Below are 20,667 nucleotides of genomic sequence, written 5' to 3' on the forward strand. Positions count from 1 at the left end.
AGACCCTGTACATTTTTAAGTTCATTCCTGGTGATGTTTTAAGATTAAAATCTTTTAAGGAAACTGACATTTTTCAGGTCACTGAAAAGTTTTGGATCCTCAGCAGCTCTCTATTTAGGACACATGACCTCGGGCCCCTTTCACATCTGGCTTCTTGCTGGAAATTCCTATGCAACTGACAGTCTCCATGAGGCAATTAAGAAAACATAGCTCCCTTTTTTTTCTCCATCCTCCAACATGCTCCTTCTAACAGAGACCCAATTTTAAGCCCTTAAACTAGAGGCCATCTTTGAAGGATAGATGTACAATGTGGTGAACCACACTCTGAATCACTGACTCCTGCCAATGTTATTTTGCTTCTATCACCTTGACCCCACAGGTCCTGAGACTAGCTTTTCATAACTACATCTGGTAGGTTTCAGCTTTAGTTCTGGTTTTCAGATTCCAGTCCCATTACCTCCCTCCTATCAAATTCAAGTATTGCCTGTGACCTGGCCTGGTCCTTTAAAAGTATAAATTGTCTGAGTGCAAGAGCAGACTGGAGTTTGAATTGGGGCTATAAGTTGGGTCTGAGGTGAGTCCCTTATCTGAGTTTATTCTCTTTTGTAAAATGAACATGACCCCCCACTGCACTGTGCCATTGAGAGCAGAATTAACCTGACAGGAAAGCACCTAGCAGGGATCTAACAAATGCCAGCCACCCTAGCCTTCTAACAACCTTTTCTTATTCTAACCCTTTCAGCTGGGGTATTAAAGTATTTTCCAACTTTGTCTTTCTATCTAAAGAGCTCTTCTGGTTCTGCAATCACTATGAGGAGGGACAACTGACTTACCCATTTAACTAGGTGCTACCCACAAAATGTTGTTTCCTGAGGACTATACTGACCCGGCTCACTCAGCTCCTTAAAAGTTCCCAGACCACGACAGAGGCTCCTGTGAGGAGTGGTTGGGATGGAGCTCAAGTCCATGAGAGGCCATCTCCACTTTGCTATCTGACAGCCCCAATGTCACTCCAATAAAGCAAAAAGAACTCCTTCAAGAGTCCTGATGTCATGAACACAAGCCTGTCAATTCTTCTCTAGCATACCCTGTGGTATCTGTGTCCTTGAAGTATCTCAGCAATAAGTTACCCAGAATGCCTGGATGGGTCAGTCAGTTAAGCGTCTGCCTTCGGCTCAGGTCATGATCCCGGGGTCCTGGGATCCAGCCATCCACAGTATCAGGCTCCCTGCTCAGTTGGGGAGTCTGCTTCTCCCTCTCCCTTTGCCCCTCCCCCTGCTCATACTTGCTCTCTCACTCTCAAATAAATAAGGCCTTTAAAAAAAAAGACTCTGGGCACGCCTGGGTAGCTCAGCAGTTGGGCATCTGCCTTTGGCTCAGGGCGTGATCCTGGGGTCCTTGATTGAGTCTCACATAGGCTCCCTGCAAGGAGCCTGCTTCTCCCTCTGCCTACATCTCTGCCTCTCTGCGTCTCTCCTGAATAAATAAAATCTTTAAAAAATATAAATAATAAATAAATAAATACATAAATAATAAAATAAAATAAAATAAAATAAAATAAAATAAATCTCTGTGTATATGCCCAGACTATCTCCTAGCTTACTTTGAATTAATAAATATATACAAGTGTTTAAAGTCAAGAGAGACTCAAAACAGTTTCCCTTGCCTGCCCAAAGAATCAAAGGAAAAAATACTTGTAAACGAAACTGTGCTCCAAACTATGAAGAATGCAAATGTTTTCACCACAAATAATTCTCCATAACAGCTACATTTCACCAGAGTACTGAAAATCAGCCCCAAATGTCCAAAATTTTAGCTCTTTGTGCCCTACACCAAGAAAGAGGCAGCACAACCCACAGTTCACTGTTGTTTTTAGTCTGGAATTTCTTTGCAGTGGGTTATCTTGCAGAGGAGCAGATGGTTACCCTTGGAAGTGATAGAAAAGCAACAGAGAAAGGAAGGGCGAAAACATGAGACAAACAATTCAAAACCTTTTCATATTTTTTTTTATTTTAAATTACAAAGGATGTTGCATACACTGATGAATCTGTATCTGACTAGAAGTGCTGAGGGGTTGGAAGGTGACAGAAAACAAAGGCAACATTTGAATTGCCTTTTCTTCTGAAAAGAAAAACTGCACAACTATTAACCAACATTTAATAGAATAATTTTTAAACAGCTCATGCGTCAACAAGATAAAATTCTCTCTAGACAAAAGACAAGACTGAATCCAATAAAAAGTTTCATAGCTCCAGTTGGGGGAATGGGGAAACAAAACTACAGAATATTTATGATAGCATTACAAACAGGATCCTACGCCACTATGCAAAAGAGGTTGCCACATTGTATGAACAAATGCTCTGAATTCTTGCCCTTCCACTCTTCTCTTGTGACTTCTTATGTGCGGTCAGCCCTAATATCACTGTTAATCACAAATGCTAATTATTGGACAAATCCTAGGGAAAGAAAGTAAAAAAAAAAAAAGCAGGCAGTGGAATACAGTGTCATAAAAATGTGGTGGAAAGGCAGATACAGTACACACATACACATTTCTGTTATTTGGTTCTGAAAAAAACAAAGGGTGAAGGGCAAGACACAGTAATCAGTCCCGCTCCCATCCACCCAGAATTTAATTAACTACACCATTGTGTTTACATTGTTATGAAAGAGGCAAACCTAGTTCACCCAAACTTGGCACACTGAAATACCCAACTCTGATGTTCTTCACTAGTTACCAAGTCTTCAATTCCAAAGTACTATTTGGAAGTAGTTTTAAGGTTCTACTCCCTACTACACTCTAACCTCTCTTTTCTAAAGAAAATGGCAATTTGGCATAATTCAGTTCCTAGGTGTAATTTCTACAATTTTCGGTCAGTTTACTAAGCATGAGGATTATGCTTCAACACATAATCCCGCTTGCCTATGGAAGTGTAAAACTGTCAGTAGTACATTTTCATCATCTTTCCCCAACATGCTTATTCCTTAAAACGAAACAACCATTCCTACAGTTGACATTCATTGTTACATCCCAATGTGTTTGAAATATTAAAAAAACATGGAGTCATCTTCTCATAATGCCCTTATTAAGATTACAAAGATTACAAAAGAATCCACAAGTATTACGGCACTGTGTGAGACTTATTTATCATGATCCAAGGGAAGAACAAGACTGCAATTCTTTGCAAAGTTGTGGAAATGGCCTCAGTTCCATGGGAAATGGTATTCCACAATAGACTTCACTAGAAGGATAATTGAAACCTTTTACTTTAACACTGAAAGCATAATTCAATGCATTCTCAAAATTCAAGTTTCAAGATTTGGAGAGATGCTAACATTCTCTTACATAATTAATTAGAAAATACTTGAACAGAATTGTAGGAAGACTATATAAAGAAAGGGAACATAAGTTTTTGTTAATTCCTGCTGAAGGCAACTTGAATTTGTTTCTTAGAAAGTTAACTAAATCTTAGCAGCTAAAATATTTTTAAATGTATGGAATAAAGAAAAGCACATCCATTCTTGACATTTTGGTGAATAAACTAACAGCTTTATTAATGAAGGCAAACATCAGATAATTGTATGAATATTATATATAAAAAAAGAAATCCAAACTAACAGCATTGTATTTCAAAAGTACTGTACTTCTGTTTCTTTTAAAGAGACTTGTCATCTGTTTTATAAAACAAACAAAACGGGTATTCTTCTCCTAAAAAATTCTGGAAAGATGAAATAGTCAATTTCAAGCTGATGAACTGAACACACCTTTCTTTAAATGCAGACTATTGCTAAGGAGCAAATCAAGTCAAGCATCAGAAAGAAGATGTAGGACAAATTCATGAAAGTCAGAAACAAGGGATGTAGTGAAATTACTGCTAGTCTTTCCCTCTCATATTTAAAGACCATTCAAAACTGGTCTTTCATACAAATATAAAATAACTATAAAGAGAGGGAATTGGAAACCATACCCATCTGAAATCCTTCATGATGTTTTTATAATTGCTCTGATTCTCTTACCAAAAAGGTCAAAGTGAAAGATTTAGGAAGTGGAAGGGAATGAAGACGTTAAGTTTAAATGTACAAGTAAGGCACAATATAAAGCCACATCATAATCTGTCATGAAGGATATAGGAAAGGACAAGAATCATACATGGTACAGTAGAACAAGCAATCATATTGACTGAAAAAGTGTGGCACCCAATTCAAAACTCAGACAAGATCTTAACAAGAACAACTGGACAGCATGCTTTCATATGGAGACAAACTCTATAAAGAATCCAGTGTATCTGAAATGAGGAAGAACGTTTTTTTGTTTTGTTTTGTTTTGTTTTTAAATCATAGTAGTACTAGAGTCAAAGTTTATAATTGTTTTTGGAACAATGGGTTTATTTGAGGTGAATTCACAATGCCTTTACTTAAAGTAAGATTCTGGACTTCATTATGAGCTATCTGTATACCATGTATGAACACAGAAAACCTTTAGAGAGCTCTTCTCTAATGATCTTCACCCAAAAATACATGCCACAATTTTCAAAAACAGAACATGTACAATTGTTGGGGTTTTTATGTTACCCTTATAAGATCTGTTTGTGTGATACACTAAACGAGTATATTTTAATGACAATAGAGGAAGCAGATTATTACTGGCATTAAAGTACAACCATTTCTAGACGGTTTTAAATGCCACAGAGTCCCCTGGTTAAAATGTAAAGCTGCACAGCTTGCCTATGTCATCTTTATGATAAAGTTAAAACAGCAAGAGGATTTAACTTTCACTCTACATTTTACTGCCAGGTTTTTATTTAGATCAAGTATCGCTGCAGCATTCTGACCAGCCCAGATTTAGCAGCAAATGGCAGGAATCATATAAAATGCAATTTTTTTTTTTAACAAAGTGCTTTTCTAAGATATACATACATATATAAATAGGTACAAAATAAAGTGTCAACATTAAAAAGCTCAACTATTTAAAAGCTTTTAACTATTTAACTTAAGTAGTACATATAAAACACTGAAATGCAAGGATATGGAATCTACTAAACAGATTCAAAGTCTTTTTTTTTTTTTTTTTTTGAAATGCAAGACCAAAAAATCAAATTCTGGTTTGCAGACAGGAAAAAAGTATCAAAAACCAGAATTCCTAACACAGCAGCTAGAAAGGGGCAATTTTATAAACCTCATCAGCTGAATCTCTATCATGAAGTGATTTTCACCTGATTGCAAAACTGCCACATTTTGGAACATGTTTCATTTTACTAAACACACTCTGTCAAAACTTCATATACTTCCAAGTTATAAGCCTGTGCTTTGACTCCTCCCATCTAAAAAAGAAAAACTTTAAACAATGAGCTTACATTCTTTTAAACCACTAGCTCTGAGCTTATCATCTGTTTAGCATAAATGCACTAACCAGGTACATTTCCATCAAGCACAAGAAAATCTTGTGCATCACAGTTTAGCTAAGGTGTTAAGACAATCCTTGGAGTTTCCTTTTCATGATGTCAAAGAAGCATATAAGCAAACATTGTTCAGTTGTTACTGTGTGTTTTAGAATCAAACTTTATAAGCAATAGCTTCATATGCTATGGCTTACAAATGGGGGTTGGGGGAGAGGGGATAAAGTAGAAGAAAAGGAAACACACTATAAAGACAAAATATAATTAAGGAATAAATTCTCCAGGGGGTAATGGAGAAACAGTTGGAGAAATAGATACTTTCCCAGCAGCTGAAATTTTTGGTATTTTTTTCTGGCTAGATAGGATCTTTTTTAAAGTATAGTTTTTAAGCCACCAGTTTTCAGAGTTCAAAACACAAGATTTGAGAATCTAACAGTAAGAGAGACAGAATGGAAAGACCTGTGGGGAAGGTTTATAATGCTGCCTTGACACAAGAAATTTCTCATCAAGAGGTAAAGCTGTAACACAGTTAAAACACTGACTAATGAAGCTGTTTTATGTGAGCAAAAAAGAGCACCTAAAAACTAAATGTGTTAATATTTCTCAGTTCTAGAAATTATAGAAGAAGAATAAGTCACATGTAAGTTTGAAGAAGCTAATTTGAAAATACCTGTACAAAAATATAAAAATCTATAAATTGTTTTTGTTTTAAGCTTGTGTTCATCTTTGAAAATATTACATGCACAATAATACATCAATTGGAAAAGTGGCAACTAAAGAATTAGATATTTTTAGCTTTTTTCTTTCTTTACATATATATATATACATAATACAATAAAAATAATCTGTATTTTGGTTGTTTGGTGGAAGTATACTACAATAAGCTAAATAAACTTTTTTAATTTTCAAGGTCAAAATCTATTTCACCAATAGCTTACTAAAATGAAATATATTAAAATTTCCTACAATAAGTGCAGAAATAAAAAGACTTACAGACATCTAAATGGCCACCAACTTATCTACTATGGAAGCGAACTAGAGGAACAGCAAAATAATATTTGTGTGTGTGGATGCTCCTTCTGTAGATAATTGGACCCAAACAGAAATAAAATTCACAGTTCAGTAAGATCCCTAACCCTGACCTTTTCATTTTTCTTTTTTTTCTCCTTTTTTTTTTCATACATTCATACAGTATCATGTAAGCTGTGCAAAACTTTACTTAGACTGGCAGTTTGCCATATCAGTTGCATTTGTCTTTGGTACAAAAAATAAAACAATCGCAATAATGTGCAAGTATTTGTCTTCTTCCGGTCAAGTACCGAAATAGGAGTTTTCTAGAGCCATCTTTTTTTTGTTTGTTTTTTGTTTTGTTTTTTATACAATACACAGACTCTGTGGCATATATCTACATTTCAACATAGTCCTATATACATTCAAAAATTTTGAAAAAGAGTTGGAACAAAAAAACATTTAAACCCCATAATTTTTCCATCTATATATCCTGTGTTTCCTCATTAGGGTTTTCATCATACAAAATATTACCAGTTTTATAGTTTCCCCAAAATACAAGGCACAAAGAATATGCTTTTTTTCTTACTTGCACAGACATTATATATATATATATATTTATATATATACTTATATATACCATATTGAGCTCGGAAAATGAACTTCTAATATGGCACATGGGTGTGAATGCTGGGTTGTGCCATGTACAAGTGAGATTAATGGTTGTGGAAAATCAGAACAAAAGTAGTAACTCTAAAAACAATCTAAACTGACTGTTTAAAAAAATGCTTCCTCAATTTTTTTGTGTGGTTCAGAGCATAAACCTGCCACAATTTGGCATTTATTAATATCTTCGCTCCTCCCAAATGTTTTACTTTAACAGATTTTTGCAATCTGTATCTAAACATTTACTTAAATGTGAGTTTCAATTCTGATGCCAGTAGCAGTTTTAACTATGGTTTATGCTCTGAAAATGCAATAATCAAGTATTTTGGATCATGCTTCACTTATGCTACTTAGTTCTTAAAACAATGTAACCTAATTGTAAATGTTTACATAATGCTAAACTGACATGCAAAACAGAATGAAAATTTACAATGAATAACGTGACAAACACAGACATTTCTGACCAGTGGTCCAATGAGGCTGATTACACTTTTGATGTTGGTATCCTTAGTCCTACAAGGCCTCCAGTGGGATTGCCTTCTGCGGTCTTCTCTAACACTTGGTTAACAAATTCTGAGGTTTGCCCAGCAACTGGGAGACCTGAAGAAAAAGAAATAAGGCACACTTAGGCACAGAAATGGAGAGGGCTTAAAGAGAAGGTGAGGAGTAGGCAGATCTGGGAGGGGGGGGTGCGGGGGATGGACGGACAGACCCCAGCTTGATACTGGTCCCAGCCAAGTGCTCAGCTGCTCGCTACTGCAACCCAGAAATTCATTCTAGCCCCACTAGATTAGAAAGATCAAACCAAGAATGAAGAATGGTAAATCAATATTTTAAAAGGAGGTAGACGGTAAGTAGTAAAGTCCAAATAATAGTCCAAACCCAAACTCCACACTGTCACAACAAGCATTGTTCCCCAACTGACCATGTTTGCCCTGTTGTGTCAGTCTCTTCCAACTGCTCCAGCCTCTGTATGTCTCATGAGTGGGCTTTACCCACACAACTGAAAACACTGGCCTGAAGGATGTATTCAGTCATTAAAAAAATTTTTTTTCAGTCATTTTTATAACTACTGGAATAAATTTGTATTTCTTTTTCTTCATTTTAAAGAAAAATGAATGAATAAAGTTGGAAGAGAAGGGGGAAAAAGGTGGGAGACACTTTAAGTATGTTGAGTTTTTCATTTTTATCTTCATCTTCTACAGCTGAGGTCAAAAGATATTTTAAATCAGTATGTCAAACAGAGCTAGTATAAGCATGTTTTAAAAGTAATGACAAAAAAAATGATTAAAATGAGATAGAAATAGAAAAAGATTTAGGCATGGCTCATAGGAAGAAGTCACAAGATAGTGTAAAAAACAGAGAACTGACACTACCTCAACCATGTCATTAAATGTAGCATGACCTATAAAGAACTTATGAAACTCAACACCCAAGAAACAATCCAATCATGAAATGGGCAGAAGGCATGAACAGAAATTTCACAGAGGAAGACATAGACACAGCCAACAAGCACATAAGAAAATGCTCCGCAACACTTGTCACCAGAGAAATACAAATCAAAACCACAGTAAGATACCACCTCACACCAGTGAGAATGGCGAAAATGAACAAGACAGGAAACAACAAATGTTGGAGAGGATGTGCACTGTTGGTGGGAATGTGAACTGGTACAGCCACTCTGGAAAACTGTGTGGAGGTTCCTCAAAGAGTTAAAAATAAAGCTACCCTATGACCCAGCAATTGCACTATTGGGTATTTACCCCAAGATTCAGATGCAGTGAAATGCTGGGGCACCTGCACCCCAATGTTTATAGCAGCAATGTCCACAACAGCCAAACTGTGGAAGGAGCCTCGATGTCCTTCGACAGATAAATGGATAAAGATGTGGTCTATATATTCAATGGAATATTACTCAGCCATCAGAAAGGACGAATACCCACCATTTGCTTCGACATGGATGGAACTGGAGGGTATTATGCTGAGTGAAGTCAGTCAGTCAGAGAAGGACAATCATCATACAGTTTCACTCACATGGGGAATATAAGAAATAGTGAAAAGGATTATAGGGGAAAGGAGGAAAAATGAGTGGGAAAAACTAGAGGGTGATAAAACATGAGACTCCTAACTCTGGGAAACTAACAAAGGGTAATGGAAGGGGAGGCAGAAGGGGGGGATGAGGTAACTGGGTGACGGGCACAGAGGAGGGTACTTGATGGGATGAGCACTGGGTGTTATACTATATGTTAGAAAATCGAACATACATACATAAATAAATAAACATAGCATGACCAATAGTGGGACAAACTGATATATGTACCTCTTGATTGATGGAATGAGGAGGATAATCACCCATGATTCTTGGCAAGAAAATTTAACTGTATTTAGTCAGGAGGAAACAAACAACTCCAGATGTTGGGAAATTTTACAAGATCAACTACCTGAATTTTTCATGGAAAAAAATATGCTGGAAGACTGATCTAGATTAAAGGAGACAAAAAGATATAAATAATGCAATGATGCTTAACAAACAAAGGCTATAAAGGACATTACTGAGACAACTGGAGAAGTTTAAATATGGACTCAATATAGATATTATAACAGTATTGAAGTACTTGAGTGTGATACTGGTATTGTGCCTAAGAAAGAAAATGTCCTTGTTCTTGAGAAATACGTGCTGAAGTAGTTGGGGATGAAGGATTTGGTAGAAGTTACCTTCAAATAGGAATAAAAAATTTAGACAGAGACAAAAATAAAGCAAATGTAGCAAAATATTAACAACTGGGAATTTAGTTGAATCATAAACAGATGTTCATGTGCCATTTCTACTTTTCTTATAGGACTGAAATTTTTAAAAAATATTATTCATTCATTCATTCATTCATTCATTTATTCATGAGAGACACAGAGAAAGAGACGCAGAGACACCAACTCTTCTTGTATTTGTCCAAATATGAGAAGGTAGAGGGAGAAGCAGGCTCCATGCAGGGAGCCTGATGTGGGACTCAACCCCAGGTCTCCAGGATCAAGCCCTGGGCTGAAGGCGGCGCTAAACTGCTGAGCCATCCAGGCGGCCCTAGGACTGAAATCTTAAATGAAAAGTTAAGAGGAAAAAATGAAATATACATGTTATGCTATAGTTAAAATTTCATCTCATAAAAATACAGAACTTATGAATTATCAGAGAAAACATATAAAACTGAAACTATAATGAATCATACAGTGAATGATATAAAAAGGAAAAAGCCATATGAACAAAGCCTAACAGATCTTTTGATGACAAAACTAAAATTAAATATGAATCAATAAATAAAAATGACCTAAGTTCACCTATTAAAGAAAGATTTCCAGTCTAATAAATAAAATCTAACTCTATGCTATGTACAAAAATCTCAAAGTGAATTTGATGCTATACTTATCAAAATAAATTTTAACTTAAATATTTTTAAAAGATGTATCTAATATAAAGTATTCAGAAAAACTGAAAATTAAAGGGTAGGCAAAGGTATACTAAGCAAATATAAATAATAATAATAAAGCTTCATTAATAATTGTAATATGAGACAGGATTGAATTCAGAGAAAAAGCTATGCTTCATTATGATAAAGATTATAATCTGTAATGAAGATCTAGCAGTAAGGAATCCTATTCAAGCAAAACCACAGAAAATATGAGAAAAAACTGATACACATTAGCGAGGACCTTTTTCAATCTTAGAGTAAATGTACACCTACAAAAATAAAAAAAGAAAACAAGACCTAATTAAGATTACCTGATGGAACATATTATGCAGTCTTAACACAAACAGAAAATATGTCTACTTTTCAAATGCCCAGAGAACATTTAATTAGGTTGTAATAAACATAACAAATGTAAATAAATGTAATCATGTTAGATAGCTAAAAAAAACCTCTTAAATACATCACAAAAAAGAGAAATTAATAACAAAACTAGAAAAATAATAATGTCGACCTTCTGGAAAATTTTAAATATTTCTCAAGCAGTTTTTTTTTTTAAGATTTTATTTATTTATTCATAGAGACAGAGAGAGAGAGGCAGGGACACAGGCAGAGGGAGAAGCAGGCACCATACAGAGAGCCTGATGTGGGACTTGATCCCGGGTCTCCAGGATCACGCCCTGGGCTGCAGGCAGCGCTAAACCGCTGCGCCCACCAGGGCTGCCCCTTCTCAAGCAGTTTTTGCAGAGTAAATCAAACCAAAAATTCAGGGACATCTGGGTGGCTCAGTTGGTTAAGTGTCTGCCTTTGTCTCAGGTCATGATCCCAGGGTCCTGGGATGGAGCCTTCTATTGGGCTCCCTGATCAGTGGGGTAGTCTGCTTCTCCTTTTCCCTCTGCCCCCCTGCTTGTGCTTTCTCGTTCTCTCTCAAATAAATAAAATCTTACTAAAAAACACCCCAAATTTCAAAGTATTCAGAAAACAAATATGACATATCAAAATTTATGACATATAGCTCAAGCAGCTCTCAGGAGAAATTTCAAAAGTTTTTAATTATATTAATGAACAAGAAAGAATAGAAAATAAGTGAATTAAGCATCTAACTGAAGAAATAAGAAGAACTGATGAATTCAAGAGCTGGTTCTTTTTTGAGGGGAGAAGTCGAACTACCTATAACTAACCAATTCAAGAAATGAAGGCAAACACAGTACACATAAAGAAATGAAAATGAAGCATTAGCCACCAATACAGAGGCTATTAAAAAACAAGACAATTTTTATAAATTTGAGGGCATGGAGGAAGTGGATAATTTTCTAGGAATATGTAAATTATCAAAACTGACTCCAGAATAGCTTGTAATCTAACATACAGAGAAAGTTTTCAAAGAGTTAATCACAAAAACATACTAGACCAGATAGTTTCAAAGCTTGTTCTACCAAATCTTTAAGAAAAAGAAACCCCAATTTATTTAAACTGCTCCAGGGAGGAACTCTAGAAAGACTGTTGTATGGCAGCACAGATTTTTAATCTCAATTCCCATTATAAAGACAGAGATTAACTAGAAAACCCATAAACCCATGAAAAACATAACAAGTGACAATGTATCTTCAAAACCCCCAAAATTCAAAAGGGTGGAAACAAACTACCAAAAGCTACAAGACCTGTATGGTATTAACTTTACCAATACTTGTGCAGGATGAGTCAAGGGGATTAATGGGCCTGAGAACAAAAGAGTCTAAAATAGCCAACAAGTTACTCACTGGAAGCCACAGGAGACCAATATGAGAACAGATGAAGCTGTGAGAGATTTGTACAAATGAATAGGGAGTACAAAAATTGAGTACAAGGTGAGTGTGAGAAGCCCCCAGGAAAAAAAAAAAGGCCCACAGAAAGATGTTGAGGGGCTTGAGCAGTCTAGCTCTGTGAACTAAAAACTGACTATATAGGACTCTCTTGTAAGACAGGAACCAGGACTGGCAAGAATCAAAATTGGGCAAGACAGGCACAATAGATATGAAAGAAAGAAATGGTCCAGATAAAAAGGAAGAGGAGCACAAAACAAGAAATTTCAGAAAACAAGCTGCCCTGTGCACCTGCCCAGCCACAAGTTGTTCTTCTTGCCCTCGCTGGACTGTGGGCTAGTGACATACAAGTGTACCAGAGAAATTCCCTCTCATCTTTTGCTTTTGAACATCTTTTGCTTTTGAACATCACTGCTACCTCCAATAAAGGCACTTGCCCACAGGTTCTTTTGGTTTTCTACCCACCTCCCCCAACCCCCCTGCCCCGTCTCCTCCCTACCTGCTTTGTTGAGCCCTCTCCCTTATTGTTCCCTCCATGTGGCTCCCCTGTGGCATGTGGTGACTTTGTTTTTCTAGGGTAAACTTTCTTCCTGATCCTCTCCTGTGTCCCCTTCTTAGGATGGACTGAATCACCATCTCATAAATGAAAGCAAAGCATAGCTTTATATTAACTAAAAACAGAGGACTCTGTAAAGTTTGAAGTTAGAAAAGCTATCCTGAAGTAAACTTTTCAAAGTTTAGAAGAAAGAGTTTTATGTGTATCAAGGTAAAAGAAATCCCAAAAAAAGTTATTGTAAGGAAAAAAAAGAAGATTCCTACAAACAATGAAAGTGTGCCTGAAAGATATATGCAAAAATGACCATATCATACGATTATTATCCCAAATAGTCACAATCCACTATTATTTCAAAATGAACTCAATGATTTTCAAAATGAACTAAAAGACATTAAAGAAAATGTTACATGAAAGAACTACAAAAATCAGAAATAGAAAAACTCAGAAAAGAATGGGAAGAAAAATTTAATTCCTGAAGTTAAGACAAAACTAAAAGAACAAGGTAGCCTACAGAACAGGAGAAGGTATTTCCAAATGTCTTATCAGATAAAGGGCTAGTCTCCAAAATCTATAAAAAACTTATCAAACTCAATGCCCCCCCCCCCCAGATAATCCAGTCAAGAAATAGGCAGAAGACATGAACAAACATTTTTCCAAGAAGATATACAAATGGCCAACAGACACATGAAAAAATGCTCAACATCAATCAGCATCAGGGAAATACAAATCAAAACCACAATGAGATACCACCTGATACTGGCCAGAATGGCTAAAATGAACAACTCAAGAAACAACAGATGTTGACGAGGATGTGCAGAAAGAGGAACCCTGCTGGTGGAAATGCAAAATGGTGCAGCCATTCTGAAAAAAAAAAAAGATGGAGGTTCCTCAAAAAGTTAAAAATAGAGTTACACTATGACCCAGCAATTGCGCTACTAGGTATTTACCTAAAGGATATACACATAGTGATTCAAAGGAGCACACACACCCTAATGTTTACAGTATCAATGTCCACAATAGCCAAACTATAGAAAAAGCCCAAGTGTCCACCAACAGATGAATGGATAAAGAAGATGTGGTATATAAAAACAACGAAATATTACTCAGCCATCAAAAAGAAATGAAATCTTGACATTTTGCAACAATGCAGATGGAACTAGAGGGTATTATGCTAAGCGAAGTCAGTCAGTCACAGTAAGACAAATACCATATGATTTCATTCATATGTGGAATTTAAGAAACAAACGAACATAGGGGAAAGGAAGGAAAAAAGATGAAAATAGAGAGGGAGGCAAACCATTAGGGACGAACTCTAGGAAATAAACTGAGGGTTGTTGGAGAGGAAGCAGGTGAAGGGAAGGGATAATTGGACGATAGGCATTAAAGGGGGGGGGCACTTGATCCATCAGCTGCATCACTAAATTCTATCCCTGAAACTAATAATACAGTATATGTTAACTAAATACAATTTAAATAAAGCATTTTATTTATTTTTTAAGAGATTTTATTTGAGAGAAAGAAAGAGAGCATGAGCATGAACAGGAAGGGGGCAGAGAGAGAGGGAGCATCAAGCAGGGAGCCTGATGTGGTGCTTGATCCCAAGACACTGAGATCATGACCTGAGTCAAAGGCAGAGCTTAACCCACTGAACCACTCAAGTACCCAATAAATAATTTAAAAAAAGACAAAACTAAAAATACAAGAGCAGCAAATAAACACAATAATGCTTTTAAGAGAAACAGAAGTGCAAAGGAGAAAGATTTTTAAAATAAAAAAAGACAAAATAATTGATCAAAAGTGAATATACCTCAGAAAATACTAAAGATAGGCAAAAGAAGATGCAACCCACAAATATTAAGTCATCAAAAAACAAAACAAAAACACAAATCACAAAACACAAAAACAAAAACAAAGCAAGGGGGCCCTGAGTGAATCAATCAGTTAAGTGTCCAATTCTTGACTTCAGCTCACTTGACAGGCTCTGCACTGGGTACCACAACCAGCTTAAAAAAAACAACAACAAAAAACCAAAGCACAGAAACAGTTCAAATACTAAAAAGGGGGGCGGGGGGATTAAAAAAAATACTAAAAAGATTTTAACTACATATTTAAAGAGCACAGTACACACACGAAAACATCAACCTAAAATGACCAATTCCAAAACAAAGTCTAGTGAAATTACTGAGAATTAAAAGAAAAAGAAAAATCCTATTGACATCTTGGAAAAAGACCAAATAAGTTATCAGGAAAAAAAGTTTCACAACTATTAGCGCCTTTTTTTTTTTTTTTTTTTTTTGCAACTATTCATTTTTTTTTTTAAGATTTTATTTATTTACTCATGAGAGACACACACAGAGAGAGAGAGAGAGGCAGAGAGACACAGGCAGAGAGAGAAGCAGGCTCCATGCAGGGAGCCCGACGTTGGACTGGACTCGATCCCAGGTCTCCAGGATTAGGCCCTGGGCTGAAGGCGGTGCTAAACCGCTGAGCCACACCCCGGCTGCCCAACTATTCACTTTTAAATAGCAACATTTTATGCCAAAAGAAAAAAATAAAGAAACATATTTAAAATAAAGAAAATGTGAGTCAAGGATTTTGAGTCTGGTAAAACTGACTTTTTAGATATAAAGAGAATATTTACAAATTTATCAACATACAAAGTCTTTAAATTTAAAACTGAAAAAGTAAAAAGAATCTTTACTTGTAGTGTTAAGTTCCTCCCTCTACCTAACAAAGGAACTGAAAATGATTTCAAAGAACATGAAAGACAGAAATGTGCTGAAATAATACATAAAATATTAAAACAGCAAAAATCCATTTGAAAAAAACATCAAGCAAATTTACCAGGACTTCCTATTTGGGTACTGAATTAATTTATAATTAATTTATAATTTATAATTATATAAAGATATAAATTAACTGACTGCTTAGGAAAATATCAATATTTAGGATTTACTCTCTGCTAAGATTGTTCTTCACATAGATATAATTTTGTTCAAAACAGACTTTTGACCTTTCATAGTGTTAATGTTTTATATAAATATACTGTCCTTAATCCTGTTTCATTTTGTAATGTACTCTATTTTAATGTGTATTTAAAACTACTTTTGAAAAAGTCATTCTGTAAATATTAAAGTTGCACATTCATTTTACCATTCTATAAGCTTACCTAGTCACTGTTTGTCATTTTTCAAAGCTTGCAAAAATAATTACAGACTAGAAATAATCACTGAAATACCATATCATTTGGAATGCTGAAATGGAAAAATTAAACTTATTTTGCTAGCCAATTATATCACAAATAATTATCAGTTAATACTATGTCGTGAACATGCAACTTAAGCATCTGACTAAACTTAATTGGCTTTGTCCTGAACAAAATATTTAATTTTCTAAAATATGAATGATGGATTACAGGAACAAGGTAGAAATAAAACTCTTTTTAAAAAAATTTATTTTATTTTATTTTATTTTATTTTATTTTATTTTATTTTATTTTTTTAAAGATTTATTTATTTATTTGTTCATGATAGACAGAGAGAGAGAGAGAGAGAGAGGCAGAGACACAGGCAGAGGGAGAAGCAGGCTCCATACCAGGAGCCTGACACGGGACTCGATCCCGGGGCTCCAGGATCACGCCCTGAGCCAAAGGCAGGCGCTAAACCACTGAGCCACCCAGGGATCCCCTAAAACTCTTTTTAAAAATTTTTAAATGGTTAAGATATAATATGGTAACACTGACTACTAATACTGAGTACTGAGAATTTATGTGCTCAGCAGGGTACTAAGTGCTTTATATGCACTCTTCTCATTTAATCCACCCAATTGTCCATATTTTACAGATGAATAAAAGTAGGTTGAGGGAAATGAAGTCATTTCCCTAGGGTCCTCATGCAGTAAGTGGCAGGGCCAGGAATTAAATCTAGAACTGATTTCAAATACTCTGATTTTAACCACTACAATAAACAAGCTTTTGCTTTTCGAAAACATGATTTTAATTTTTAGACCACTGCTATTGCTAAAGCCACAGAGAAATCTAGTCTTTTTTTTTTTTTTTTTGGTAAAAAGATAGGAACAAGACATGCAGATCTAAGGTCCCTTAAAATAAAGAAAATGTTTCAAAGAGGAAGATAAATGCTCAAAACTGTCAAATGTTACAAAGAATGTCAAGAAAAAGAAATTCTCAAGTCAGCCTACTGGATGAAGCAAGTAGCACACCACATGTGAACTATTCAGGTCAAATACTACAGGGATGGGTGTCAGATGATAGGGCTAAGTCATGGTGTTTGGGGGTAGTGTGAGCACTGGAACTCAAAGAACTTACTTCAATATCTGGTTTGGCCATTTATTGATTGTATGACTTATGGCAGGTTACTTTAGTACCTTGCCGCGTTTTCAATTCCTCATTTGTAAAGCCAGCATAATACATACCTCCCATACAGAACTGTGAAAGTAGATGACTAACCAACCTTAACAGACAAGTCCTGGATCGTAGTTAAGTACCTGGTAAATACTAGCTGTTGTTCCCTTCCCTAACACCCAAGGAATCCTTTCTGGGCCCTTGATCTCTCGTTTGAATCTTCTCCATTAGCCTTCAAACATGAATGTTGTCAAATTCATGAAACTGTTTTGTCAGGTTCTACATGCATTGCTAATTTAATGATCCCAACTTGTCCTTCAAAAACACTAGAATACTTCACACTTAGTATGAGCACAATGCTGACAAGAGAAACTAATAATTTCAAAGACCGTGAGAAACTTAATTAAGCGCATGGAAGCATTCAATGTGTACTGATTTTTTTTTTTTAAGATTTATTTATTTATTCATTCAGAGAGAGCGAGAGAGAGGCAGAGACACAGGCAGAGGGAAAAGCAGACCCCATGCAGGAAGCCCGATGTGGGACTCGATCCCGGGTCTCCAGGATCACACCCCAGGCTGCAGGCGGCACTAAACCACTGCGCCACCGGGGCTGCCCCATGTACTGATTTTTAATTAAAGAAAACACAATCATTTTGGTAGCTGTGAGAGGTATTTCTGTGTAAACAGAAATGAACTATTGCTCACTTCTATCTAAACATCTTGATTTCTTCACAGCAATTGCCACAATGTTATATTTTTTCCTGTTAATTCTTTGTTTCCATTTTTAGACTACAAGCTTATTAGTAAGAGTAGTGACCAAATCTCTATTATTCATCCCTGTGTCCCCAACACTTGGCACATAGCAGGCTTTGAAGAAACTTTGATGATTGAACTTATAGTAAACTAGAAGTTAGAAAAAATATTTTAACAGAAATGTCAAAAAAAATCCAAGATATTTACAATTTTAAAAAATAGGAACAATTTATAGTGTTTGTTACTCTAAAATTCAGGTAAGTAACTAGATAATCATTAAAAAGTAAGCTCTAATTTTTTTTAAGTGACCTGATTGAATACACAGTCAGTATTCTGGGGAAAAATGAACTGGAATAAAATTCTCAAGTAACGGGATCCCTGGGTGGCGCAGCAGTTTAGAGCCTGCCTTTGGCCCAGGGCGCGATCCTGGAGACCCGGGATCGAATCCCACATCGGGCTCCCGGTGCATGGAGCCTGCTTCTCCCTCTGCCTATGTCTCTGCCTCTCTCTCTGTGTGTGACTATCATAAATAAATAAAAAATTAAAAAAAAAATTCTCAAGTAACCTAAGTTTGCCACTCTACACAATGACTACATAAGAACCCATTGTTTTGTTTTGTTTTGTTTTAAATATTTTATTTATTCATGACAGAGAGAGAGAGAGGCAGAGACAAAGGCAGAGAGAGAAGCAGGCTCCATGTAGGGTGCCTGAGGCAGGACTTGATCCCAGGACTCCAGGGTCACACTCTGGGCAGAAGGCAGGCGCGCTCAATCACTGAGCCACCCAGGTATCCCAAGAACCCGTTTTTAAAAGACAGTCCTAGAATAAATATTGCTAAACAAAGAATACATAAAACAGCTGAGCCAATTTTATGATGCTTCAGGGTTTTCATGGATTGCACTATGCTGCAATGTCCTTGGGATGCTACTCATCTGTAAGGTGATTTGCTTCTATGGCAGCTAAGCTCTTGCACCTCTAGAGTTCTCATGTCTATATTAGCTACCTCTCCTTTCTCTGCCAGGTATTGCTCTGCCTGACTTCTGGATGTCTGCCTCTCTGTTCCTCTTCATGGTATATAATCCATTCAGGGAAAAAAACCAGATAATTAAGTTTGCTAAAATCCCACAAAATGTATTACTGAGTAAAACATATAGGTAGGAACCTCTACCAAAGTATAAATTGCAGGCTTGAGAGCTCAGGGATCTTTATTTTTCCCATAAAAGGATAAAGTTGCTGGAAGTTCACCTTTCCTAAGTGTTAAAATAGTTCAATGATTAAGTCTAAATAACAAATTGTGGTAACCAGCAGTACATATTTATAAATGCAAAACCTGAAAAGACAAAACAACTTGTAAAGAAGAGTAACTACAATAAGAACATTTGAATTTTTCCTTAAAAGAATGTTTAATATCTCCTTAAATCATGTATCTTATGCTACATCTTATTGTTATGAATTTAATATTATTCTTACCAAGAGTATCTTTAATGAGTATTTCAAGCTTCTGCCCCATGTTGGGTCCTCTCTCCTCTCTTGGATTCTGTACTCGGTTTACAATCTCTTGCTTGATGGAGTTGATTACAAACAATAAATTATCTGTAAGACAGAACAAGACACTTGGGACATGTCACTCTAACATGGAAGAATTTGCTTTTTATTGTGTAATTACAGTTATTCAGTTAAAAATGGTGAATTTGTAAGAAAATATTAAGTAGTGATGGTTATGTTTTTTTTAATTTAAATTCAGTTAGTCAACATACAGTAGTACACCATTAGTTTCAGATGTAGAGCTCAGTTACAAGCTTTTTTATCCAAAGAAACTAATTTCAAATGATGTGCCACTTTTGATAACATATTGTAGACATGTATCAATGTCTACTATCCTGTAAGCAACTTGACTTATTTGTCTTTATGGCTTTAAGAACTATAATACCTGTATTGAATCATAGGATCTTAATAAATGTTTATTAAATAAATCAAATGAAGTCCTTCAAGTCTTCCAGAGACAAAACTTTAAAAACAAATATCCCTAAGCTTAAGAAGAGAGTTAATCAAAAGTAAATAGGAGGTAAATAATAAAAAGCAGAAAACAATAAAACACCAGAAACATACAACAGAGAAAGTTAACAATGCCAAAAGTGGTTCCTTAAAAAGGCTAACAAAATTGATAATCTACTCCCATCCCCATCCTCAGCTAAAGAGATCAGTCACCTGTATCTGGAATGAGAAAGGGGGTTATCACTTAAGAATCTAGAGCCATTGAAAGGATAATAAGAAAATGCTATGCCAACAGATTCAACCACTTGGTAAAAATGGTCATATTTCTTGAAAATGTAACTTAACAAAATTGACACTAGAAGAAATGAAAAATCTGAATAGCGTATTTGGAGTAAAGGAATTAATTTAATCAAAAATATTCCCAAAGGAAAACCCAAAAGGTTTCAATGTAAATTTTATCAAATATACAATGAAGAAATTAAAATTGATCTTATTAAACTTTTCAAAAAAGAGGAAGATAGATCATGGCCCAATTCACTCAATAAGGCCAAAATAGCCCGAATATCAAAACCTGGCAAAGATATTACAAAAAAAAAAAAAAAGAAATCACAGACCACTTTTGAATATAGACACACAAAACCTTAACAAAATATTAGCAACAGAATCCAACTTAAAG

General features: G+C 35.6%; 1 protein-coding gene across 2 annotated transcripts in view; it reads right to left on the reverse strand.

Annotated features, from left to right (window-relative positions):
• Nucleotides 1-1,989: 1,989 nt before the first annotated feature.
• The window catches only part of CREBRF (CREB3 regulatory factor), a 57,487-nt gene continuing 38,809 nt past the window's right edge, over nucleotides 1,990-20,667 (reverse strand). For both annotated transcript variants that reach the window (XM_077895516.1, XM_077895517.1), the window contains exons 8-9: nucleotides 19,467-19,589; nucleotides 1,990-7,667 (exon numbers count right to left, since the gene is read on the reverse strand). In XM_077895516.1, coding sequence (XP_077751642.1) covers nucleotides 7,552-7,667; nucleotides 19,467-19,589 — 239 coding nt within the window. In that variant the 3' untranslated portion in view covers nucleotides 1,990-7,551. The remainder of the gene's footprint in view (nucleotides 7,668-19,466; nucleotides 19,590-20,667) is intronic.

The sequence above is a fragment of the Canis aureus genome, chromosome 4 (assembly GCF_053574225.1).
Source record: "Canis aureus isolate CA01 chromosome 4, VMU_Caureus_v.1.0, whole genome shotgun sequence".
In the NCBI taxonomy this organism is placed as follows: domain Eukaryota; kingdom Metazoa; phylum Chordata; class Mammalia; order Carnivora; family Canidae; genus Canis; species Canis aureus.